This window comes from Hemitrygon akajei, unplaced genomic scaffold, assembly GCF_048418815.1.
Source record: "Hemitrygon akajei unplaced genomic scaffold, sHemAka1.3 Scf000033, whole genome shotgun sequence".
NCBI lineage: Eukaryota > Metazoa > Chordata > Chondrichthyes > Myliobatiformes > Dasyatidae > Hemitrygon > Hemitrygon akajei.
In genome coordinates, this window is record NW_027331919.1 from 5,681,044 (window position 1) to 5,704,412 (window position 23,369).

General features: G+C 51.9%; 1 protein-coding gene across 1 annotated transcript in view; it reads right to left on the reverse strand.

Annotated features, from left to right (window-relative positions):
• The window catches only part of LOC140719950 (NACHT, LRR and PYD domains-containing protein 3-like), a 74,550-nt gene that overhangs the window by 35,265 nt on the left and 15,916 nt on the right, over positions 1 to 23,369 (reverse strand). The window contains exons 8-10 of the mRNA XM_073034862.1: positions 16,869 to 17,040; positions 16,709 to 16,774; positions 13,457 to 15,191 (exon numbers count right to left, since the gene is read on the reverse strand). Of these exons, the coding sequence (XP_072890963.1) occupies positions 13,457 to 15,191; positions 16,709 to 16,774; positions 16,869 to 17,040 (1,973 nt within the window). The remainder of the gene's footprint in view (positions 1 to 13,456; positions 15,192 to 16,708; positions 16,775 to 16,868; positions 17,041 to 23,369) is intronic.

The following is a 23,369-nucleotide window of genomic DNA, read 5'->3' on the forward strand; positions in this document are numbered from 1 at the left end:
GAGGAGGAAGTGGATATAGTAGAGAAATGGCGCAGTAGGAAGCTGAATCAGGAAGGGAGATCGAAGGGGAGGAAGAAGATCAGGAAAAGAATTCTACATGGGGAAGCGGATGGGGAAGAGAGATGCCACAGGAAGAAGTGGGATGGGGAAGAGAAATCCCACAGAAGGAAGTGGGATAGAAAAGAGGGATCCTACGGGAGAAAGGGAATGGGAAGGAGAGATCCCACAGGAGTTAGTCGGATGGTGAAGGGAGATCCAACAGGAGGAAGAGGGATGGGGAAGAGAGATCCCAAAGGAGGAAGGGGGATGGGGAAGAGAGATCCCACAGGAGGAAGGGGGATGGAAAAGAGAGATCCCACGGGAGAAAGGGGAATGTGAAGGAGAGATCCCACAGGAGGAAGGCGGATGGGGAAGAGAGATCCTACAGGAGGAAGGGGGATGGGGAAGAGAGATCCTACAGGAGGAAGTGGGATGGGGAAGAGAGATCCCACAGGAAGAAGGGGATCGGGAAGAGAGATCCCTTAGGAGGAAGGGGGATGGGGAAGAGAGATCCCACAGGAGAAAGGGGAATCTGGAAGAGAGATCACACAGGAGGAAGGAGTTGGGAAGAGAGATCCCACAGGAAGAAGTGGATCGGGAAGAGAGATCCCACAGGAGGAAGGGGGATGGGAAAGAGAGATCCTATAGGAGGAAGGGGGATGGGGAAAAATGATCGCGGGAGGAAGGGGACGGGGAAAGTGATCCGACAGGAGGAAAGTGATCGGGAAGACAGATCACACAGAAGGCAGGGGGATGGGGAAGAGAGATCCCACAGGAGGAAGGGGGACAGGGAAAGTGATCCGACAGGAGGAAGGGGATGCAGAAGAGAGATACCACAGGAGGAAAGGGTTCGTGAAGTGAGATCCCCTAGGAGGAAGGGGGATTGGGAAGAGAGATCCCACAGGAGAAAGGGGAATCTGGAAGAGAGATCACACAGGAGGAAGGAGTTGGGAAGAGAGATCCCACAGGAGGAAGTGGTTGGGAAGAGAGATCCCACAGGAGGAAGTGGATAGGGAAGAGAGATCCCACAGGATGAAGTGGTTGGGAAGAGAGATCCCACAGGAGGAAGTGGTTGGGAAGAGAGATCCCACAGGAGGAAGTGGATAGGGAAGAGAGGTCCCACAGGATGAAGTGGTTGGGAAGAAAGATCCCAGAGGAGGAAGTGGATATAGTAGAGAAATGGCGCAGTAGGAAGCTGAATCAGGAAGGGAGATCGAAGGGGAGGAAGAAGATCAGGAAAAGAATTCTACATGGGGAAGCGGATGGGGAACAGAGATGCCACAGGAAGAAGTGGGATGGGGAAGAGAAATCCCACAGAAGGAAGTGGGATAGGGAAGACAGATCCCACAGGAGGAAGTGGGATGGGGCACAGAGTTCCCACAGGTCGAAGGGGGATAGAAAAGAGGGATCCTACGGGAGAAAGGGAATGGGAAGGAGAGATCCCACAGGAGTTAGGCGGATGGTGAAGGGAGATCCAACAGGAGGAAGAGGGATGGGGAAGAGAGATCCTATAGGAGGAAGGGGGATGGGTAAAGGAGATCCTACACGCGAAAGGGGATGGGGAAGAGAGATCCCAAAGGAGGAAGGGGGATGGGGAAGAGAGATCCCACAGGAGGAAGGGGGATGGGGAAGAGAGATCCCACAGGAGGAAGTGGGATGGGGAAGAGAGATCCCACGGGAGAAAGGGGAATGGGAAGGACAGATCCCACAGGAGGAAGGGGGATGGGGAAGAGAGATCGTATAGGAGGAATGGGGATGGGGAAAATGATCACTTGGGAGGAAGGGGGATGGGTAAAGGAGATTCCACACGAGGAAGGGGATAGGGTAAAGTTATCCCACAGGAGGAAGGGGGATGAGGAAGGGAGATTCCACAGGAGGCAGGGGGATGGGGAAGAGAGATCCCACAGGAGGAAGGGGGATTGGGAAAGTGATCCGACAGGAGGAAGGGGGATGCAGAAGAGAGATACCACAGGAGGAAAGGGTTCGGGAAGTGAGATCACACAGAAGGCAGGGGGATGGGGAAGAGAGATCCCACAGGAGGAAGGGGGATGGGGAAGAGAGATCCCACAGGAGGAAGGGGATGCAGAAGAGAGATACCACAGGAGGAACGGGTTCGGGAAGTGACATCCCCTAGGAGGAAGGGGGATGGGGAAGAGAGATCCCACAGGAGAAAGGGGAATCTGGAAGAGAGATCACACAGGAGGAAGGAGTTGGGAAGAGAGATCCCACAGGAGGAAGTGGATAGGGAAGAGAGATCCCACAGGATGAAGTGGTTGGGAAGAGAGATCCCAGAGGCGGCAGTGGATATAGTAGAGAAATGGCGCAGTAGGAAGCTGAATCAGGAAGGGAGATCGACGGGGAGGAAGAAGATCAGGAAAAGAATTCTACATGGGGAAGCGGATGGGGAAGAGAGATGCCACAGGAAGAAGTGGGATGGGGAAGAGAAATCCCACAGAAGGAAGTGGGATAGGGAAGACAGATCCCACAGGAGGAAGTGGGATGGTGAACAGAGTTCCCACAGGTTGAAGGGGGATAGAAAAGAGGGATCCTACGGGAGAAAGGGAATGGGAAGGAGAGATCCCACAGGAGTTAGGCGGATGGTGAAGGGAGATCCAACAGGAGGAAGAGGGATGGGGAAGAGAGATCCCAAAGGAGGAAGGGGGATGGGCAAGAGAGATCCCACAGGAGGAAGTGCGATGGGGAACAGAGTTCCCACAGGTCGAAGGGGGATGGAAAAGAGAGATCCCACGGGAGAAAGGGGAATGGGAAGGAGAGATCCCACAGGAGGAAGGGGGATGGGGAAGAGAGATCCTACAGGAGGAAGTGGGATGGGGAAGAGAGATCCCACAGGAAGAAGGGGATCGGGAAGAGAGATCCCTTAGGAGGAAGGGGGATGGGGAAGAGAGATCCCACAGGAGAAAGGGGAATCTGGAAGAGAGATCACACAGGAGGAAGGAGTTGGGAAGAGAGATCCCACAGGAAGAAGGGGATCGGGAAGAGAGATCCCACAGGAGGAAGGGGGATGGGGTAGAGAGATCCTATAGGAGGAAGGGGGATGGGGAAAAATAATCGCTTGGGAGGAAGGGGGATGGGGAAAAATGATCGCTTGGGAGGAAGGGGATGGGGAAAGTGATCCGACAGGAGGAAAGTGATCGGGAAGAGAGATCACACAGAAGGCAGGGGGATGGGGAAGAGGGATCCCACAGGAGGAAGGGGGACAGGGAAAGTGATCTGACAGGAGGAAGGGGATGCAGAAGAGAGATACCACAGGAGGAAAGGGTTCGGGAAGTGAGATCCCCTAGGAGGAAGGGGGATTGGGAAGAGAGATCCCACAGGAGAAAGGGGAATCTGGAAGAGAGATCACACAGGAGGAAGGAGTTGGGAAGAGAGATCCCACAGGAGGAAGTGGTTGGGAAGAGAGATCCCACAGGAGGAAGTGGATAGGGAAGAGAGATCCCACAGGATGAAGTGGTTGGGAAGAGAGATCCCACAGGAGGAAGTGGTTGGGAAGAGAGATCCCACAGGAGGAAGTGGATAGGGAAGAGAGATCCCACAGGATGAAGTGGTTCGGAAGAGAGACCCAGAGGAGGAAGTGGATATAGTAGAGAAATGGCGCAGTAGGAAGCTGAATCAGGAAGGGAGATCGAAGGGGAGGAAGAAGATCAGGAAAAGAATTCTACATGGGGAAGCGGATGGGGAAGAGAGATGCCACAGGAAGAAGTGGGATGGGGAAGAGAAATCCCACAGAAGGAAGTGGGATAGGGAAGACAGATCCCACAGGAGGAAGTGGGATAGAAAAGAGGGATCCTACGGGAGAAAGGGAATGGGAAGGAGAGATCCCACAGGAGTTAGGCGGATGGTGAAGGGAGATCCAACAGGAGGAAGAGGGATGGGGAAGAGAGATCCTATAGGAGGAAGGGGGATGGGTAAAGGAGATCCTACATGAGGAAGGGGATTGGGAAGAGAGATCCCAAAGGAGGAAGGGGGATGGGGAAGAGTGATCCCACAGCAGGAAGGGGGATGGGGAACAGAGTTCCCACAGGTCGAAGGGGGATGGAAAAGAGAGATCCCACGGGAGAAAGGGGAATGGGAAGGAGAGATCCCACAGGAGGAAGGCGGATGGGGAAGAGAGATCCTACAGGAGGAAGGGGGATGGGGAAGAGAGATCCTACAGGAGGAAGTGGGATGGGGAAGAGAGATCCCACAGGAAGAAGGGGATCGGGAAGAGAGATCCCACAGGAGGAAGGGGGATGGGGAAGAGAGATCCTATAGGAGGAAGGGGGATGGGGAAAAATGATCGCTTGGGAGGAAGGGGGATGGGGAAAAATGATCGCTTGGGAGGAAGGGGATGGGGAAAGTGATCCGACAGGAGGAAGGCGGACAGGGAAAGTGATCCGACAGGAGGAAGGGGATGCAGAAGAGAGATACCACAGGAGGAAAGGGTTCGGGAAGTGAGATCCCCTAGGAGGAACGGGGATGGGGAAGAGAGATCCCACAGGAGAAAGGGGAATCTGGAAGAGAGATCACACAGGAGGAAGGAGTTGGGAAGAGAGATCCCACAGGAAGAAGGGGATCGGGAAGAGAGATCACACAGGAGGAAGGGGGACAGGGAAAGTGATCCGACAGGAGGAAGGGGATGCATAAGAGAGATACCACAGGAGGAAAGGGATCGGGAAGTGAGATCCCCTAGGAGGAAGGGGGATTGGGAAGAGAGATCCCACAGGAGAAAGGGGAATCTGGAAGAGAGATCACTCAGGAGGAAGGAGTTGGGAAGAGAGATCCCACAGGAGGAACGGGATGGGTTATTGAGATCCCAGCGGAGGAAGGGGATGGGGAAGAGAGATCCCTCAGGAAGAAGAGTGATGGGGATGAGAGATCCCACAAGAGGATGGGAATGGGGAAGAGAGATCCCACAGTAAGGGGGATGGGGAAGAGAGATCCTATAGGAGGAAGGTGGATGGGGAAAAATGATCGCTTGGGAGGAAGGGGGATGGGTAAAGGAGATTCCACACGAGGAAGGGAATGGGGTAGTGAGATCCCACATGAGGAAGGGGATGGGGTAGAGATATCCCACATGAGGAAGGGGATGGGGAAGGGAAATTCCACAGGAGGAAGGGGGATGGGTAAAGGACATCCCACACGAGGATGGGGGATGGGGAAGAGAGATCCCACAGGAGGAAGGGGATGGGGAAGAGAGATCCCTCAGGAAGAAGAGTGATGGGGATGAGAGATCCCACAAGAGGATGGGAATGGGGAAGAGAGATCCCACAGTAAGGGGGATGGGGAAGAGAGATCCTATAGGAGGAAGGTGGATGGGGAAAAATGATCGCTTGGGAGGAAGGGGGATGGGTAAAGGAGATTCCACACGAGGAAGGGAATGGGGTAGAGAGATCCCACATGAGGAAGGGGATGGGGTAGAGATATCCCACATGAGGAAGGGGATGGGGAAGGGAAATTCCACAGGAGGAAGGGGAATGGGTAAAGGACATCCCACACGAGGAAGGGGGATGGGGAAGAGAGATCCCACAGGAGGAAGGGGATGGGGAAGAGAGATCCCACAGGAGGAAGAGGGATGGGGAAGATAGATCCCAGAGGAGGAAGTGGACATAGTAGAGAAATGGCGCAGTAGGAAGCTGAATCAGGAAGGGAGATCGAAGGGGAGGAAGAAGATCAGGAAAAGAATTCTACAAGGGGAAGCGGATGGGGAAGAGAGATGCCACAGGAAGAAGTGGGATGGGGAAGAGAAATCCCACAGAAGGAAGTGGGATAGGGAAGACAGATCCCACAGGAGGAAGTGGGATGGGGAACAGAGTTCCCACAGGTCGAAGGGGGATAGAAAAGAGGGATCCTACGGGAGAAAGGGAATGGGAAGGAGAGATCCCACAGGAGTTAGGCGGATGGTGAAGGGAGATCCAACAGGAGGAAGAGGGATGGGGAAGAGAGATCCTATAGGAGGAAGGGGGATGGGTAAAGGAGATCCTACAGGAGGAAGGGGGATGGGGAAGAGAGATCCCACAGGAGGAAGGGGGATGGGGAAGAGAGATCCCACAGGAGGAAGTGGGATGGGGAACAGAGTTCCCACAGGTCGAAGGGGGATGGAAAAGAGAGATCCCACGGGAGAAAGGGGAATGGGAAGGAGAGATCCCACAGGAGGAAGGCGGATGGGGAAGAGAGATCCTACAGGAGGAAGGGGGATGGGGAAGAGAGATCCTACAGGAGGAAGGGGGATGGGGAAGAGAGATCCGACAGGAGGAAGGGGGATGGGGAAGAGAGATCCTATAGGAGGAATGGGGATGGGGAAAATGATCACTTGGGAGGAAGGGGGATGGGTTAAGGAGATTCCACACGAGGAAGGAGATGGGGTAGAGATATCCCACAGGAGGAAGGGGGATGGGTAAAGGAGATCCCACACGAGGAAGGGGGATGGGGAAGAGAGAACCCACAGGAGGAAGGGGGATGGGGAAGAGAGATCCCACAGGAGGAAGTGGGATGGGTTATTGAGATCCTAGAGGAGGAAGGGGATGGGGAAAGTGATCTGACAGGAGGAAGCGGATGCAGAAGAGAGATACCACAGGAGGAAAGGGTTCGGGAAGTGAGATCCCCTAGGAGAAAGGGGGATTGGGAAGAGAGATCCCACAGTAGAAAGGGGAATCTGGAAGAGAGATCACACAGGAGGAAGGAGTTGGGAAGAGAGATCCCACAGGAGGAAGTGGTTGGGAAGAGAGATCCCACAGGAGGAAGTGGATAGGGAAGAGAGATCCCACAGGATGAAGATGTTGGGAAGAGAGATCCCACAGGAGGAAGTGGTTGGGAAGAGAGATCCCACAGGAGGAAGTGGATAGGGAAGAGAGATCCCACAGGATGAAGTGGTTGGGAAGAGAGATCCCAGAGGAGGAAGTAGATATAGTAGAGAAATGGCGCATTAGGAAGCTGAATCAGGAAGGGAGATCGAAATGGAGGAAGAAGATCAGGAAAAGAATTCTACATGGGGAAGCGGATGGGGAAGAGAGATGCCACAGGAAGAAGTGGGATGGGGAAGAGAAATCCCACAGAAGGAAGTGGGATAGGGAAGACAGATCCCACAGGAGGAAGTGGGATGGGGAACAGAGTTCCCACAGGTCGAAGGGGGATAGAAAAGAGGGATCCTACGGGAGAAAGGGAATGGGAAGGAGAGATCCCACAGGAGTTAGGCGGATGGTGAAGGGAGATCCAACAGGAGGAAGAGGGATGGGGAAGAGAGATCCTATAGGAGGAAGGGGGATGGGTAAAGGAGATCCTACAGGAGGAAGGGGGATGGGGAAGAGAGATCCCACAGGAGGAAGGGGGATGGGGAAGAGAGATCCCACAGGAGGAAGTGGGATGGGGAACAGAGTTCCCACAGGTCGAAGGGGGATGGAAAAGAGAGATCCCACGGGAGAAAGGGGAATGGGAAGGAGAGATCCCACAGGAGGAAGGCGGATGGGGAAGAGAGATCCTACAGGAGGAAGGGGGATGGGGAAGAGAGATCCTACAGGAGGAAGGGGGATGGGGAAGAGAGATCCGACAGGAGGAAGGGGGATGGGGAAGAGAGATCCTATAGGAGGAATGGGGATGGGGAAAATGATCACTTGGGAGGAAGGGGGATGGGTTAAGGAGATTCCACACGAGGAAGGAGATGGGGTAGAGATATCCCACAGGAGGAAGGGGGATGGGTAAAGGAGATCCCACACGAGGAAGGGGGATGGGGAAGAGAGAACCCACAGGAGGAAGGGGGATGGGGAAGAGAGATCCCACAGGAGGAAGTGGGATGGGTTATTGAGATCCTAGAGGAGGAAGGGGATGGGGAAAGTGATCTGACAGGAGGAAGCGGATGCAGAAGAGAGATACCACAGGAGGAAAGGGTTCGGGAAGTGAGATCCCCTAGGAGAAAGGGGGATTGGGAAGAGAGATCCCACAGTAGAAAGGGGAATCTGGAAGAGAGATCACACAGGAGGAAGGAGTTGGGAAGAGAGATCCCACAGGAGGAAGTGGTTGGGAAGAGAGATCCCACAGGAGGAAGTGGATAGGGAAGAGAGATCCCACAGGATGAAGATGTTGGGAAGAGAGATCCCACAGGAGGAAGTGGTTGGGAAGAGAGATCCCACAGGAGGAAGTGGATAGGGAAGAGAGATCCCACAGGATGAAGTGGTTGGGAAGAGAGATCCCAGAGGAGGAAGTAGATATAGTAGAGAAATGGCGCATTAGGAAGCTGAATCAGGAAGGGAGATCGAAATGGAGGAAGAAGATCAGGAAAAGAATTCTACATGGGGAAGCGGATGGGGAAGAGAGATGCCACAGGAAGAAGTGGGATGGGGAAGAGAAATCCCACAGAAGGAAGTGGGATAGGGAAGACAGATCCCACAGGAGGAAGTGGGATGGGGAAGACAGATCCCACAGGAGGAAGTGGGATGGGGAACAGAGTTCCCACAGGTTGAAGGGGGATAGAAAAGAGGGATCCTACGGGAGAAAGGGAATGGGAAGGAGAGATCCCACAGGAGTTAGGCGGATGGTGAAGGGAGATCCAACAGGAGGAAGAGGGATGGGGAAGAGAGATCCTATAGGAGGAAGGGGGATGGGTAAAGGAGATCCTACATGAGGAAGGGGATTGGGAAGAGAGATCCCAAAGGAGGAAGGGGGATGGGGAAGAGTGATCCCACAGCAGGAAGGGGGATGGGGAACAGAGTTCCCACAGGTCGAAGGGGGATGGAAAAGAGAGATCCCACGGGAGAAAGGGGAATGGGAAGGAGAGATCCCACAGGAGGAAGGCGGATGGGGAAGAGAGATCCTACAGGAGGAAGGGGGATGGGGAAGAGAGATCCTACAGGAGGAAGTGGGATGGGGAAGAGAGATCCCACAGGAAGAAGGGGATCGGGAAGAGAGATCCCACAGGAGGAAGGGGGATGGGGAAGAGAGATCCTATAGCAGGAAGGGGGATGGGGAAAAATGATCGCTTGGGAGGAAGGGGGATGGGGAAAATGATCGCTTGGGAGGAAGGGGATGGGGAAAGTGATCCGACAGGAGGAAGGCGGACAGGGAAAGTGATCCGACAGGAGGAAGGGGATGCAGAAGAGAGATACCACAGGAGGAAAGGGTTCGGGAAGTGAGATCCCCTAGGAGGAACGGGGATGGGGAAGAGAGATCCCACAGGAGAAAGGGGAATCTGGAAGAGAGATCACACAGGAGGAAGGAGGTGGGAAGAGAGATCCCACAGGAAGAAGGGGATCGGGAAGAGAGATCACACAGGAGGAAGGGGGACAGGGAAATTGATCCGACAGGAGGAAGGGGATGGGTTATTGAGATCCCAGAGGAGGAAGGGGATGGGGAGGAGAGATCCCTCAGTAAGAAGAGTGATGGGGATGAGAGATCCCACAAGAGGATGGGAATGGGGAAGAGAGATCCCACAGTAAGGGGGATGGGGAAAGTGATCCCACAGGAGGAAAGTGATCGGGAAGAGAGATCACACAGGAGGAAGGGGGATGGGGAAGAGAGATCCCCCAGGAGGAATGGGGATGGGGAAGAGAGATCCCAAAGGAGGAAGGGGGATGGGGAAGAGAGATCCCACAGGAGGAAGGGGAATGGGGAAGAGAGATCCCACAGGAGGAAGTGGGATGGGGAAGAGAGATCCCACAGGAGGAAGGGGAATGGGGAAGAGAGATCCCACAGGAGGAAGGGGGATGGGGAAAGTGATCCCACAGGAGGAAGGGGATGCAGAAGAGAGATACCACAGGAGGAAAGGGTTCGGGAAGTGAGATCCCATAGGAGGAAGGGGGATGGGGAAGTGAGATCCCACAGGAGAAAGGGGAATCTGGAAGAGAGATCACACAGGAGGAAGGAATTGGGAAGAGAGATCCCGCAGGAGGAAGTGGTTAGGAAGAGAGATCCCACAGGAGGAAGTGGTTGGGAAGAGAGATCCCACAGGAGGAAGGGGTTGGGAAGAGAGATCCCACAGGAGGAAGTTGTTCGGAAGAGAGATCCCACAGTAGGAAGGGGGATGGGGAAGGGAGATTCCACAGGAGGAAGGGGATGGGGAAGAGAGATCCCTCAGGAAGAAGAGTGATGGGGATGAGAGATCCCACAAGAGGATGGGAATGGGGAAGAGAGATCCCACAGTAAGGGGGATGGGGAAAGTGATCCGACAGGAGGAAAGGGATCAGGAAGGGAGATCACACAGAAGGAAGGGGGATGGGGAAGAGAGATCCCACAGGAGGAAGTGGGATGGGGAACAGAGTTCCCACAGGTCGAAGGGGGATGGAAAAGAGAGATCCCACGGGAGAAAGGGGAATGGGAAGGAGAGATCCCACGGGAGGAAGGCGGATGGGGAAGAGAGATCCTACAGGAGGAAGGGGGATGGGGAAGTGAGATCCTACAGGAGGAAGGGGGATGGGGAAGAGAGATCCGACAGGAGGAAGGGGGATGGGGAAGAGAGATCCTATAGGAGGAAGGGGGATGGGGAAAATGATCACTTGGGAGGAAGGGGGATGGGTAAAGGAGATTCCACACGAGGAAGGGGATGGGGTAGAGATATCCCACAGGAGGAAGGGGGATGGTTAAAGGAGATCCCACACGAGGAAGGGGGATGGGGAAGAGAGATTCCACAGGAGGAAGAGGGATGGGTAAAGGAGATCCCACACGAGGAAGGGGGATGAGGAAGGGAGATTCCAAAGGAGGAAGGGGATGGGTTATTGAGATCCTAGAGGAGGAAGGGGATGGGGAAAGTGATCCGACAGGAGTAAAGGGATGGGGAAGAGAGATCCCACAGGAGGAAGGGGGATGGGGAAGAGAGATCCCACAGGAGGAAGGGGGATGGGGAAGAGAGATCCCACAGGAGGAAGGGGGATGGGGAAGAGAGATCCCACAGGAGGATGTGGGATGGGGAACAGAGTTCCCACAGGTCGAAGGGGGATGGAAAAGAGAGATCCCACGGGAGAAGGGAATGGGAAGGAGAGATCCCACAGGAGGAAGGCGGATGGGGAAGAGAGATCCTACAGGATGAAGTGGTTGGGAAGAGAGATCCTACAGGATGAAGTTATTGGGAAGAGAGATCCCACAGGAGGAAGGGGTTGGGAAGAGAGATCCCACAGTAGGAAGGGGTTGGGAAGAGAGACCCCACAGGAGAAAGGGGGATGGGGAAGAGAGATCCCACAGGAGGATGGGGGATGGGGAAGGGAGATTCCACAGGAGGAACGGAATGGGTTATTGAGATCCCAGAGGAGGAAGGGGATGGGGAAGAGAGATCCCTCAGTAAGAAGAGTGATGGGGATGAGAGATCCCACAAGAGGATGGGAATGGGGAAGAGAGATCCCACAGTAAGGGGGATGGGGAAAGTGATCCCACAGGAGGAAAGTGATCGGGAAGAGAGATCACACAGGAGGAAGGGGGATGGGGAAGAGAGATCCCCCAGGAGGAATGGGGATGGGGAAGAGAGATCCCAAAGGAGGAAGGGGGATGGGGAAGAGAGATCCCACAGGAGGAAGGGGAATGGGGAAGAGAGATCCCACAGGAGGAAGTGGGATGGGGAAGAGAGATCCCACAGGAGGAAGGGGAATGGGGAAGAGAGATCCCACAGGAGGAAGGGGGATGGGGAAAGTGATCCCACAGGAGGAAGGGGATGCAGAAGAGAGATACCACAGGAGAAAAGGGTTCGGGAAGTGAGATCCCATAGGAGGAAGGGGGATGGGGAAGTGAGATCCCACAGGAGAAAGGGGAATCTGGAAGAGAGATCACACAGGAGGAAGGAATTGGGAAGAGAGATCCCGCAGGAGGAAGTGGTTGGGAAGAGAGATCCCACAGGAGGAAGTGGTTGGGAAGAGAGATCCCACAGGAGGAAGGGGTTGGGAAGAGAGATCCCACAGGAGGAAGTTGTTCGGAAGAGAGATCCCACAGTAGGAAGGGGGATGGGGAAGGGAGATTCCACAGGAGGAAGGGGATGGGGAAGAGAGATCCCTCAGGAAGAAGAGTGATGGGGATGAGAGATCCCACAAGAGGATGGGAATGGGGAAGAGAGATCCCACAGTAAGGGGGATGGGGAAAGTGATCCGACAGGAGGAAAGGGATCAGGAAGGGAGATCACACAGAAGGAAGGGGGATGGGGAAGAGAGATCCCACAGGAGGAAGTGGAATGGGGAAGAGCGATCCCACAGGAGGAAGGGGGATGGTGAAGAGAGATCCTACAGGAGGAAGGTGGATGGGGAAAAATGATCGCTTGGGAGGAAGGGGGATGGGTAAAGGAGATTCCACACGAGGAAGGGGATGGGGTAGAGATATCCCACACGAGGAAGGGGGATGGGGAAGGGAAATTCCACAGGAGGATGGGGATGGGTTATTGAGATCCCAGAGGAGGAAGGGGATGGGGAAGAGAGATCCCTCAGGAAGAAGAGTGATGGGGATGAGAGATCCCACAAGAGGATGGGAATGGGGAAAGTGATCCGACAGGAGGAAAGGGATCGGGAAGAGAGATCCCACAGGAGGAAGGGGGATCTGGAATAGAGATCCCACAGGAGGAAGGAGTTTGGAATAGAGATCCCACAGGACGAAGGGGGATGGGGAAAGTGATCCCACAGGAGGAAGGGGATGGAGAAGAGAGATACCACAGGAGGAAAGGGATCGGGATGTGAGATCCCATAGGAGGAAGGGGATGGGGAAGAGAGATCCCACAGGAGGACGGGGGATCTGGAAGAGAGATCACACAGGAGGAAGGAGTTGGGAAGTGAGATCCCACAGGAGGAACTGGATGGGGAAGAGAGATCACACAGGAGGAAGGAGTTGGGAAGAGAGATCCCACAGGAGGAAGGAGTTGGGAAGAGAGATCCCACAGGAGGAAGGGGGATGGGGAAGAGAGATCCTATAGGAGGAAGGGGGATGGGGAAGAGAGATCCCACAGGAGGAAGGGGGATGGGGAAGAGAGATCCTATAGGAGGAAGGGGGATGGGGAAAAATGATCGCTTGGGAGGAAGGCGGATGGGTAAAGGAGATTCCACACGAGGATGGGGATAGGGTAGAGATATCCCACAGCAGGAAGGGGGATGGGTAAAGGAGATTCCACAGGAGGAAGGGGGATGGGGAAGAGAGATCCCTCAGGAAGAAGAGTGATGGGGATGAGAGATCCCACAAGAGGATGGGAATGGGGAAGAGAGATCCCACAGCAAGGGGGATGGGGAATGTGATCCGACAGCAGGAAGGGGATGGGGAAGTGAGATTCCATAGGAGGAAGGGGGATGGGGAAGAGAGATCCCACAGGATGAAGGGGGATGGGGAAGGGTGATCGCATGGGATGAAGGGGGGTGGCATTTGTCACAATTCATCTCAATCTGATTTACTGCAGTTTTACCCAAATCCGTTTACTTTGAAACAGCACAATGGAACAGTGTCACAGTTCTGAGTGAGAGATAAATCAAGTTACCTCAACTCCTGGCACTTGTGCAGCCCGGGTCCCAGCCGCTGGATTCCTTCACACTGAATGTGGCAGCCCTCCAGGTTGAGGTGTTTTATTGTATCACAGAGTCCGAAGGCATGAGACAGGACCGCGCAGTCAATCGGGGTTAGTGTCATTCCACTGAATGAAAGTGTTTTCAGAGATCCCAGTGCGGCCTGAGCCAGTCCACGATTCTGAGACTCAAACAGGTAGTGCAATGTGTTCAGGAGTCTCCTTCTACCAATGTCACCCGTGTTTCTACTCTGGTGTTTAACCTCCTCCTTCACCCAATCAATCACCTGGCAGGTTGTTTGATGAGGAAATGGACCCAGAAACTCCTCCAGGCCCCGAGCTGTCATTGGGTTGGAGAGACCAGCAACAAAACGGAGAAATACCTCAAATCGCCCATCTTTTGTCTTGTGGGCTTCAGTGAGGAATTTCAGGATATCCTCGGGATGTACAGTCAGGAATTGTGCGACTGCAGCTACAAACTCCTGGATGGTGAGGTGTGGGAATGTGTACACCACGCTGTGGGCAGAATCCTCTCTCTCCAAAAGCTCCATCAGGAACCCGGACAGGAACTGCGAAGGCTGCAGATTGAACTTGATCAAATCTCCGTCTGCAAACACAATCTTCTTCTCGGAAACTCCTCTGTAGGCCATCTGACCCACCCTGAGTAACACATCACGGGGTCTCTCAATCTCACGGCCGTGATTTTTCAGGATGTTGTAAATATAGTAGGAGTACAGTTGTGTGATGGTCTTGGGAACTCGCTGCGGGTCCCTGACTCTTTGTGTGAAGAAGGGGCCCAGTGCCAGAGCAAGGATCCAGCAGTAGGAGGGGTTGTAGCTCATGGTGTACAGGATCTCGTTCTCCTGCACGTGTTTGAAAACAGCTGCTGCCACCGTCTGATCTTCAAAATGCCTGATGAAATATTCCTTCCGTTCCTCACCAACAAATCCCAGGATTTCAGCCCAGACACCGATCTTCGCTTTTTCCAATAAATGTAACACAGTGGGGCGGGTGGTCACCAGCACTGAACACCCTGGGAGCAGCTTGCCCTGGATTAAACTGTACACAATGTCAGACACTTCACACCATGACTCGGGATCTGGGCACTGGTGCTTGGGTTCTGTATCTCTCCGACTGTCAGAAAAATCGATTGTGTGCTTGAATTCATCCAAACCATCGAATATAAACAGCAATCCCTTTGGGTTCTTCCAGACCTCTCTCAGGATATTCCCAAAGTAAGGATACTGATCCAGAATCAGTTCCCTCAGGTTTATTCTGCAGTTGATAGAGTTTAAATCCCGGAATTTGAAACTGAAGACAAACTGGAACTGTTGGAATATTTTCCCCGCGGCCCAGTCATAAACAATCTTTTGTACCATTGTTGTTTTCCCGATTCCTGGCACTCCGGCTACTGCTGCAGAACTCCCAGATTTGGATTTACTCCGGGAAAAACTGCTGTGGAATAACTGAGCAGTCTGTATTTTTTCTAACGCTCCACGGAGATGTTTCTCTCTATAATCCTCGTGGTCTCTGCCTCTTGCCAGCAGCTCGTGTTCCACCAGTCTCCGATCTCGAAGAGTAGAAATGACGGTGAGCTTTGTGTATCGATCAATCAGCTGGAAAACCTTCACCTTCTCCCTCATCAGGATCGTGTTCACTCTCAGTGTGTCAGTTTGTGCCCGCAGAGTCTCCTTGTGTTTCTGTTGAACATCTTCATGGGAACAAAAACATATTCAAAATGTTAACTAGCTCAACTGACAAAGAACTTTATAACTACATTCCAATATTCAGTGTTTGAGATTACATGAATTAATTCAATGCTTCCATGGATATTAGGACAGAAAGTAAAATTCTGTTCACAGACACAGGAACTAACAGCGATGATTGCCTCAGAAAAATGTCCAATCCTCATATTCTGACACTAATTCCTGATGAAGGTGAACATTCCCCTGATATCCTATTGCAATCCTGACTGCACTCCCGTTACAACATTTCACTATATTTAAAGCATTGTTGCATCATTAACAGACGATGTTATTGCTGATCTGGTGTGGAAATACGGAGAGCAGGACACTGTGCATTTTGGCAAAGTTACACACTGGGGAGTCACAGGTGTCCACTGCAAACACCAATGGTGTCAAAACAGGAACAGAACATGCGGGAAATGGGGGTTTCTTTACTCAGAGATGTTCCTGATTCGGAAGAGCGTCAACATTTAGAGAAGGCAGGATAATGGGGTTGAGAGGAATTGCGGAGCAAATTCACTGAGCTGAATGGCTTAATTATCTTCCTGAGTCTTATGGTTTTATGGAGCATCTAGAGTATTGTGTTCACTTCTGATTGTCCAGTACTGGGGATGATTGGAGAGGGTGCAGAACAGGTTCACCAGGATGTTGCTTGGATTCGGTGGCAAACTATTCTGGAGTTTGAATAGAGATCTGCCTGATGTTTATAAGATTGAGAGATAAGATTTTGGGATAGAGAGCCTGTATTTTGCTTTCAACTTGGGATTGATGACTCATACCAGAGGGCATTTGATTAAAGTGAAATAGGGTAAATTTAGAGTACATGTGGGCAGATTTTTCACAGCCTGGGTCGTGTTGGAGGCAACTATGTTATAGGTTCTTCAAGGGATACGTGAATGTGCAGGAAATGTGAGGGTATGGTTAATAGCATAAGAGAGGATAACAAAGTGTTTTTTTTTCTTTCTCAGATATATAAAGAGTAAAACAAGTAGAGTGTTGATATCGAACCGCTGGAAAATGATGTTGTAGATTTAGTAACGGGTGAAAAGGAAATGTCAGACATACTCTGTGGAAGTCACTAGCAGAATTCCAAATTGTAAAGAGCATCAGCGGACAGAATTGAGTGCAGCTGCTATTACGAAGGAGAAGGTGCTTCGGAATCTGAAAGGTCTGAAGAGAGAAAGGTCACCTGGACTGGGTCATACAGTGTGTCAGGAGCCTGTCTGGGGTGTGTGGGGATTTCCAGAGCGTTAGGACCCGGAGTGGAGGGTTCAGAGACACAAGGACTGGATTAATACATCAACAGCTGGAACAGCTGGAAAAATACGCTTTACAATGTTCAGGCTGCAACGAGAGATGATCTGAATTGTAACCTGAAACCAGAGATCGGCGAATGATTGATGGTGGATTTTCGTTCCCAGATTCTGCCAAGTCACAGTCTAACATTTGAGATGTGGTTTGAACTGAGCATTTCATCACTCACCTATCAGTTCAGTGGGTAACTCAGACAACCCTTGTGCGATGTTTATGTATTCCTCTGGGTCAGGACCTGTTTAAATCAAAAAAAGAGTTCATGAAAACAGAACTAAAATAATTGCAACCATTTAATGTGCCTTTGGGTTCAGTGCGTGGTTTTAACATACCGAGCTCCTGTATTTCCCTCAGTATCCTGTCCAACTTCGGTAACTCAGTCCTCCACATCACAAAGGATTCCCACATCGCCCTCCGGGCCCGGGAGCCTTTGCCCATCACCAAACTGAGGAAGAGTCTGGAGCTCTCTGTCCGGTTTCCCTTCTCTGTCAGTTCAGTGACTTTCTATAAAAGCAAACAATTAATTTATTGTGGAGTAGATGGACAGACATGGCGAATCTCACAGATTAATATTCATCCTGGATTAATGAGCTGAGGTGAATTTGACCGACGGTCCTGATAAGATGCAAAATTAATTTTAGACTGAATGCCTGTTCAACAGTCCAGATATGCAGCCCTTGCACTTATGTCATACAACGATATGACTATTACAGCACAGTAACACAGTCCGTGCCGAGCGCTTACTCTCACCTAGTTCCATCTACCTGCACTCAGCCCATAACCCTCCATTCCCTTCCTGTCTATGTACATATCCATTTTTTAAAATGACAATATTGAACCTGTCTTTGCCACTTCTACTGGAAGCTCATTCCACACAGTTACCACTCTCTGAGTAAAGAAGTTCCCCCTCGTGTTACCCCTTAACTTTTGCCCCCAACTCTCAACTCATGTCCATTTGTTTGAATCTCGCCTACTCTCAATGGAAAAAGCCTATCCATATCAACACTATCCCCTCATAATTTTAAATGCCTCTATCAAATGCCCCCCCTGAAACTTCAACGCTGTAAAGAATAAAGACTTAACTTGTTCAACCTTTCTCTGTACTTAGGTGCTGAGACCCAGGTAACATTCTAGTAAATCTCCTCTGTACACTCTATATTTTGTTGACATCTTTATGAATAATTCGGTGGCCAGAACTGTACACAATACTCCAAATTTGGCCTTACCAATGCCTTGTACAATTTATCTTTACTTCCCAACTCCTGCACTCAATGCTCTGATTTAAAAAGGCCAGCATACCAAAAGCTTTCTTCACCACCCTATCCACATGAGATTCCACCTTCAGGGAACTATGCACCATTATTACTAGTTCACTGTGTTATACTGCACTCTTCAACGCCCTACCATTTACCATGTATGTCCTATTTTGATTAGTCCTACAAAAATAAAGCACCTCAAACTTATCAGCATTAAACTCAATCTGCAAACTTTCAGCCCACTCTTCTAACTGTCCTAGATCTCTCTGTAAGATTTGAAAACTACTTCATTTTCCACAACGCCACCTATCTTAGTATCATCTGTATACTTAGTAATCCAATGTACCACCCCATCATCCAGATCATTAATGTATATGACAAACAACATTGGACCCAGTACAGATCCCTGAGGCACACCACTAGTCAACGGCCTCCAACCTGACAAACAGTTATCCACCACTACTCTCTGGCATCTCCCATCCAGCCACTGTTGAATCCATTTATTACTTCAATATTAATACCTAACGATTGAACCTTCATAACTAACCTTCCGTGCGGAACCTTGTCAAAGGTCTGACTGAGGTCCGGTACACTGATAAATACAGCAGGTGTGAGAGGAGAAGGTGACTCTGAACCTGCAGTTCCCAGTGCGCCCCACCTGAACAGCTGAAACAGATCTACTGAAGACAAAGGTCTGACTGAGGTCCGGTACACGGATAAATACAGCAGGTGTGAGAGGAGAAGGTGACTCTGAACCTGCAGTTCCCAGTGCTCCCCACCTGAACAGCTGAAACAGATCTACTGAAGACAAAGGTCTGACTGAGGTCCGGTACACTGATAAATACAGCAGGTGTGAGAAGAAAAGGTGACGTTGAACCTGCAGTTCCCAGTGCTCCCCACCTGAACAGCCGAAACAGATCTACTGAAGACAAAGGTCTGACTGAGGCCCGGTACACTGATAAATACAGCAGGTGTGAGGGGAGAAGGTGACTCTGAACCTGCAGTTCCCAGTGCTCCCCACCTGAACAGCTGAAACAGATCTACTGAAGACAAAGGTCTGACTGAGGTCCGGTACACTGATAAATACAGCAGGTGTGAGAGGAGAAGGTGACTCTGAACCTGCAGTTCCCAGTGCTCCCCACCTGAACAGCCGAAACAGATCTACTGAAGACAAAGGTCTGACTGAGGTCCGGTACACTTATAAATACAGCAGGTGTGAGAGGAGAAGGTGACTCTGAACCTGCAGTTCCCAGTGCTCCCCACCTGAACAGCTGAAACAGATCTACTGAAGACAAAGGTCTGACTGAGGTCCGGTACACGGATAAATACAGCAGGTGTGAGAGGAGAAGGTGACACTGAACCTGCAGTTCCCAGTGCTCCCCAGCTGAACAGCTGAAACAGATCTACTGAAGACAAAGGTCTGACTGAGGTCTGGTACACTGATAAATACAGCAGGTGTGAGAGGAGAAGGTGACGTTGAACCTGCAGTTCCCAGTGCTCCCCACCTGAACAGCCGAAACAGATCTACTGAAGACAAAGGTCTGACTGAGGCCCGGTACACTGATAAATACAGCAGGTGTGAGGGGAGAAGGTGACTCTGAACCTGCAGTTCCCAGTGCTCCCCACCTGAACAGCTGAAACAGATCTACTGAAGACAAAGGTCTGACTGAGGTCCGGTACACGGATAAATACAGCAGGTGTGAGAGGAGAAGGTGACTCTGAACCTGCAGTTCCCATTGCTCCACACCTGAACAGCTGAAACAGATCTACTGAGGACAAAGGTCTGACTGAGGTCCGGTACACTGATAAATACAGCAGGTGTGAGAGGAGAAGGTGACTCTGAACCTGCAGTTCCCAGTGCTCCCCACCTGAACAGCCGAAACAGATCTACTGAAGACAAAGGTCTGACTGAGGTCCGGTACACTTATAAATACAGCAGGTGTGAGAGGAGAAGGTGACTCTGAACCTGCAGTTCCCAGTGCTCCCCACCTGAACAGCTGAAACAGATCTACTGAAGACAAAGGTCTGACTGAGGTCCGGTACACTGATAAATACAGCAGGTGTGAGAGGAGAAGGTGACTCTGAACCTGCAGTTCCCAGTGCTCCCCACCTGAACAGCTGAAACAGATCTACTGAAGACAAAGGTCTGACTGAGGTCCGGTACACGGATAAATACAGCAGGTGTGAGAGGAGAAGGTGACACTGAACCTGCAGTTCCCAGTGCTCCCCAGCTGAACAGCTGAAACAGATCTACTGAAGACAAAGGTCTGACTGAGGTCTGGTACACTGATAAATACAGCAGGTGTGAGAGGAGAAGGTGACTCTGAACCTGCAGTTCCCAGTGCTCCCCACCTGAACAGCTGAAACAGATCTACTGAAGACAAAGGTCTGACTGAGGTCCGGTACACTGATAAATACAGCAGGTGTGAGAGGAGAAGGTGACTCTGAACCTGAAGTTCCCAGTGCTCCCCACCTGAACAGCCGAAACAGATCTACTGAAGACAAAGGTCTGACTGAGGTCCGGTACACTGATAAATACAGCAGGTGTGAGAGGAGAAGGTGACTCTGAACCTACAGTTCCCAGTGCTCCCCACCTGAACAGCTGAAACAGATCTACTGAAGACAAAGGTCTGACTGAGGTCCGGTACACTGATAAATACAGCAGGTGTGAGAGGAGAAGGTGACACTGAACCTGCAGTTCCCAGTGCTCCCCACCTGAACAGCTGAAACAGATCTACTGAAGTCAAAGGTCTGACTGAGGTCCGGTACACTGATAAATACAGCAGGTGTGAGAGGAGAAGGTGACTCTGAACCTGCAGTTCCCAGTGCTCCCCACCTGAACAGCCGAAACAGATCTACTGAAGACAAAGGTCTGACTGAGGTCCGGTACACTGATAAATACAGTAGTTGTGAGAGGAGAAGGTGACTCTGAACCTGCAGTTCCCAGTGCTCCCCACCTGAACAGCTGAAACAGATCTACTGAAGACAAAGGTCTGACTGAGGTCCGGTACACTGATAAATATGTACAATGTCCTGTGTATGTTACTAAAAAGGGCTTCTGTGGTTTATTACGAGTAGGAATGCTTCTTTGTCTGTTACAAGTTTCTCTTGCCGTTGTTTCACTTTAGAATGGCTGATATGGTAATTGTATTCATTTGTTAATCAATGGGGAATTTTATTGTGTTTTGTGAGGCTGGGACCTTGGGGGAGGGGTTGCGCGGGCTTGGAGAGTCCGGAGGGAGACGCCGAGGAAGGAGGACGTGCAGCAGCACCTGCGCAAGTTGAAGGAGGCCGGAATCATAGCTGAGTCCCGAAGTCCTTATGCGTCCCCAGTAGTGGTGGCACGGAAGAAGAATGGGCGAGTGCGCATGTGTGTTGACTACAGGACGTTGAATCGGCGAACTGTCCCTGATCAATATACTGTCCCAAGAGTCGAGGATGCGCTGGCCTGCCTGAGCGGTGCGAAGTGGTTCAGTGTGCTGGATTTAAGAAGTGGGTATTACCAGATCCCAATGAGTGCGGGCGATAAGGAGAAGACCGCTTTTATCTGCCCGCTGGGGTTCTTTCAGTTCGAACGAATGCCCCAAGGCATATCGGGAGCCCCAGCCACCTTCCAGAGGCTCATGGAGAGAACTGTGGGGGATATGAATCTGTTAGAGGTGCTGGTGTACCTGGACGATTTGATAGTGTTTGGATCGACTTTGGAGGAACATGAGGAGAGGCTGTTGAAGGTGTTGGGCCGGCTTAATGAAGAAGGGTTGAAGCTTTCCCTGGACAAATGCCAGTTCTGCAAGTCGTCGGTTAGCTACGTTGATCATATCATTTCGCGAGAGGGAGTGGCTACTGATCCAACCAAGATAGAGGCCGTGACCACCTGGCCAAGACCCCAGAAAGTGGGCGCTCTGCGCTCATTTTTGGGGTTCTGTGGGTATTACCGGCGATTTGTGAAAGGATACGCCAAAGTGTGTCATCCGTTGACTCAGCTGTTGTGTGGCTATCCCCCGGTGGGAAAGAAACGGACGGGGGACCAGAGGCAGGACGCTGGAGGATACTGGAACCCAGCGGAACCTTTTGGCTCGAGATGGGATGATCAATGTGAAGAAGCGTTCTGATCTTTGAAAAGGGCACTGACCCAGGCCCCGGTGTTGGCTTTTGCCGATCCCCAGAAGCCATATGTGCTGCACACGGATGCCAGCCGAGAGGGTCTCGGGGCTGTTCTGTACCAGGAGCATGGCAAAGCATTGAGGCCGGTGGCCTTTGTCAGCTGAAGCTTGTCGCCATCGGAGAGAAACTATCCCACTCACAAGTTGGAGTTCCTGGCGCTGAAGTGGGCGGTGGTGGACAAGTTGGGCGATTACCTGTACGGAGCCAAGTTTGAGGTGCGAACGGATAACAATCCGCTCACTTATATTTTGACTTCGGCAAAGCTGGATGCCACAGGACATCAGTGGCTGGCGGCCTTGTCGGTATATGATTTCAGCCTGAGGTACCGGCCCGGAAGTAAGAATGTCGATGCGGATGCTTTGTCTCGTCGGGAGCCGGGGGAACAGGAGAGGGATGAGGAGTGGGAGAGTGTCCCTGCCCCTGGAGTGAAGGCGATGTGCCAGTTTGCTATCACCATGAAGGCCGAGGGAAGAGGGAGGCTGGAACGAGCCGTGGACCATTTGGGGGGTTTTGACGACGCCATACCCCTAGCTTACTGTGACCTGACCGCACTACGGACTAAACAGTTGCCGGAACTGAGTCCGGGGGAAGTGGCCGCTGCTCAGCAAAATGGCCCGGGCATTGGCACAGTGTGGAGAGCAGTCGAGAGGGGGGATGGGGCGTTGGCTGAGAAGGAGAAACACCCATTCGTGCCCCTGTTGTTGAAGGAGTGGTCTCGGTTGAAGTTAAAGAACAAAATCTTGTACCGGGTAACGGCGCCACCGGACCAACCCCACTGTTGGCAACTGGTCCTGCCGGAGGAGTATCGGCAGGCTGTACTCCAGGCCCTACATGATGATTCTGGACACCTGGGGGTGGAAAAGACCTATGGATTACTCAAAGACCGGTTCTACTGGCCCCGGATGAGGGGGGAAGTCGAAGAATACTGTAGGGGCTGCAGTCGTTGCATCCGGAGGAAGACCCTGCCCGCGTTGGCTGCTCCACTGTCGCACTTGCAGAGTGCGGGACCTCTGGACCTGGTATGTATGGATTTTCTGTCGATTGAACCTGACACCAGCAACACCGCGAATGTCTTAGTCATTACCGATCATTACACTCGCTATGCTCAGGCATTTCCCACTAATGATCAGAAGGCAACGACAGTGGCAAAGGTGTTATGGGAGAAGTATTTTGTTCATTACGGCCTTCCCAGGCGAATCCATAGCGATCAGGGGCGGGACTTTGAGAGCCGCCTTATCCATGAATTACTGACTATGCTTGGGGTTGAGAAATCCAGGACTACCCCGTATCACCCACAGGGAGATCCGCAGCCAGAGAGGTTCAACCGGACCCTGTTGGATATGCTCGGGACGCTGGAGATTGGGCAGAAAAGCAGGTGGAGTCGTCATATTGGACAATTGGTTCACTGTTACA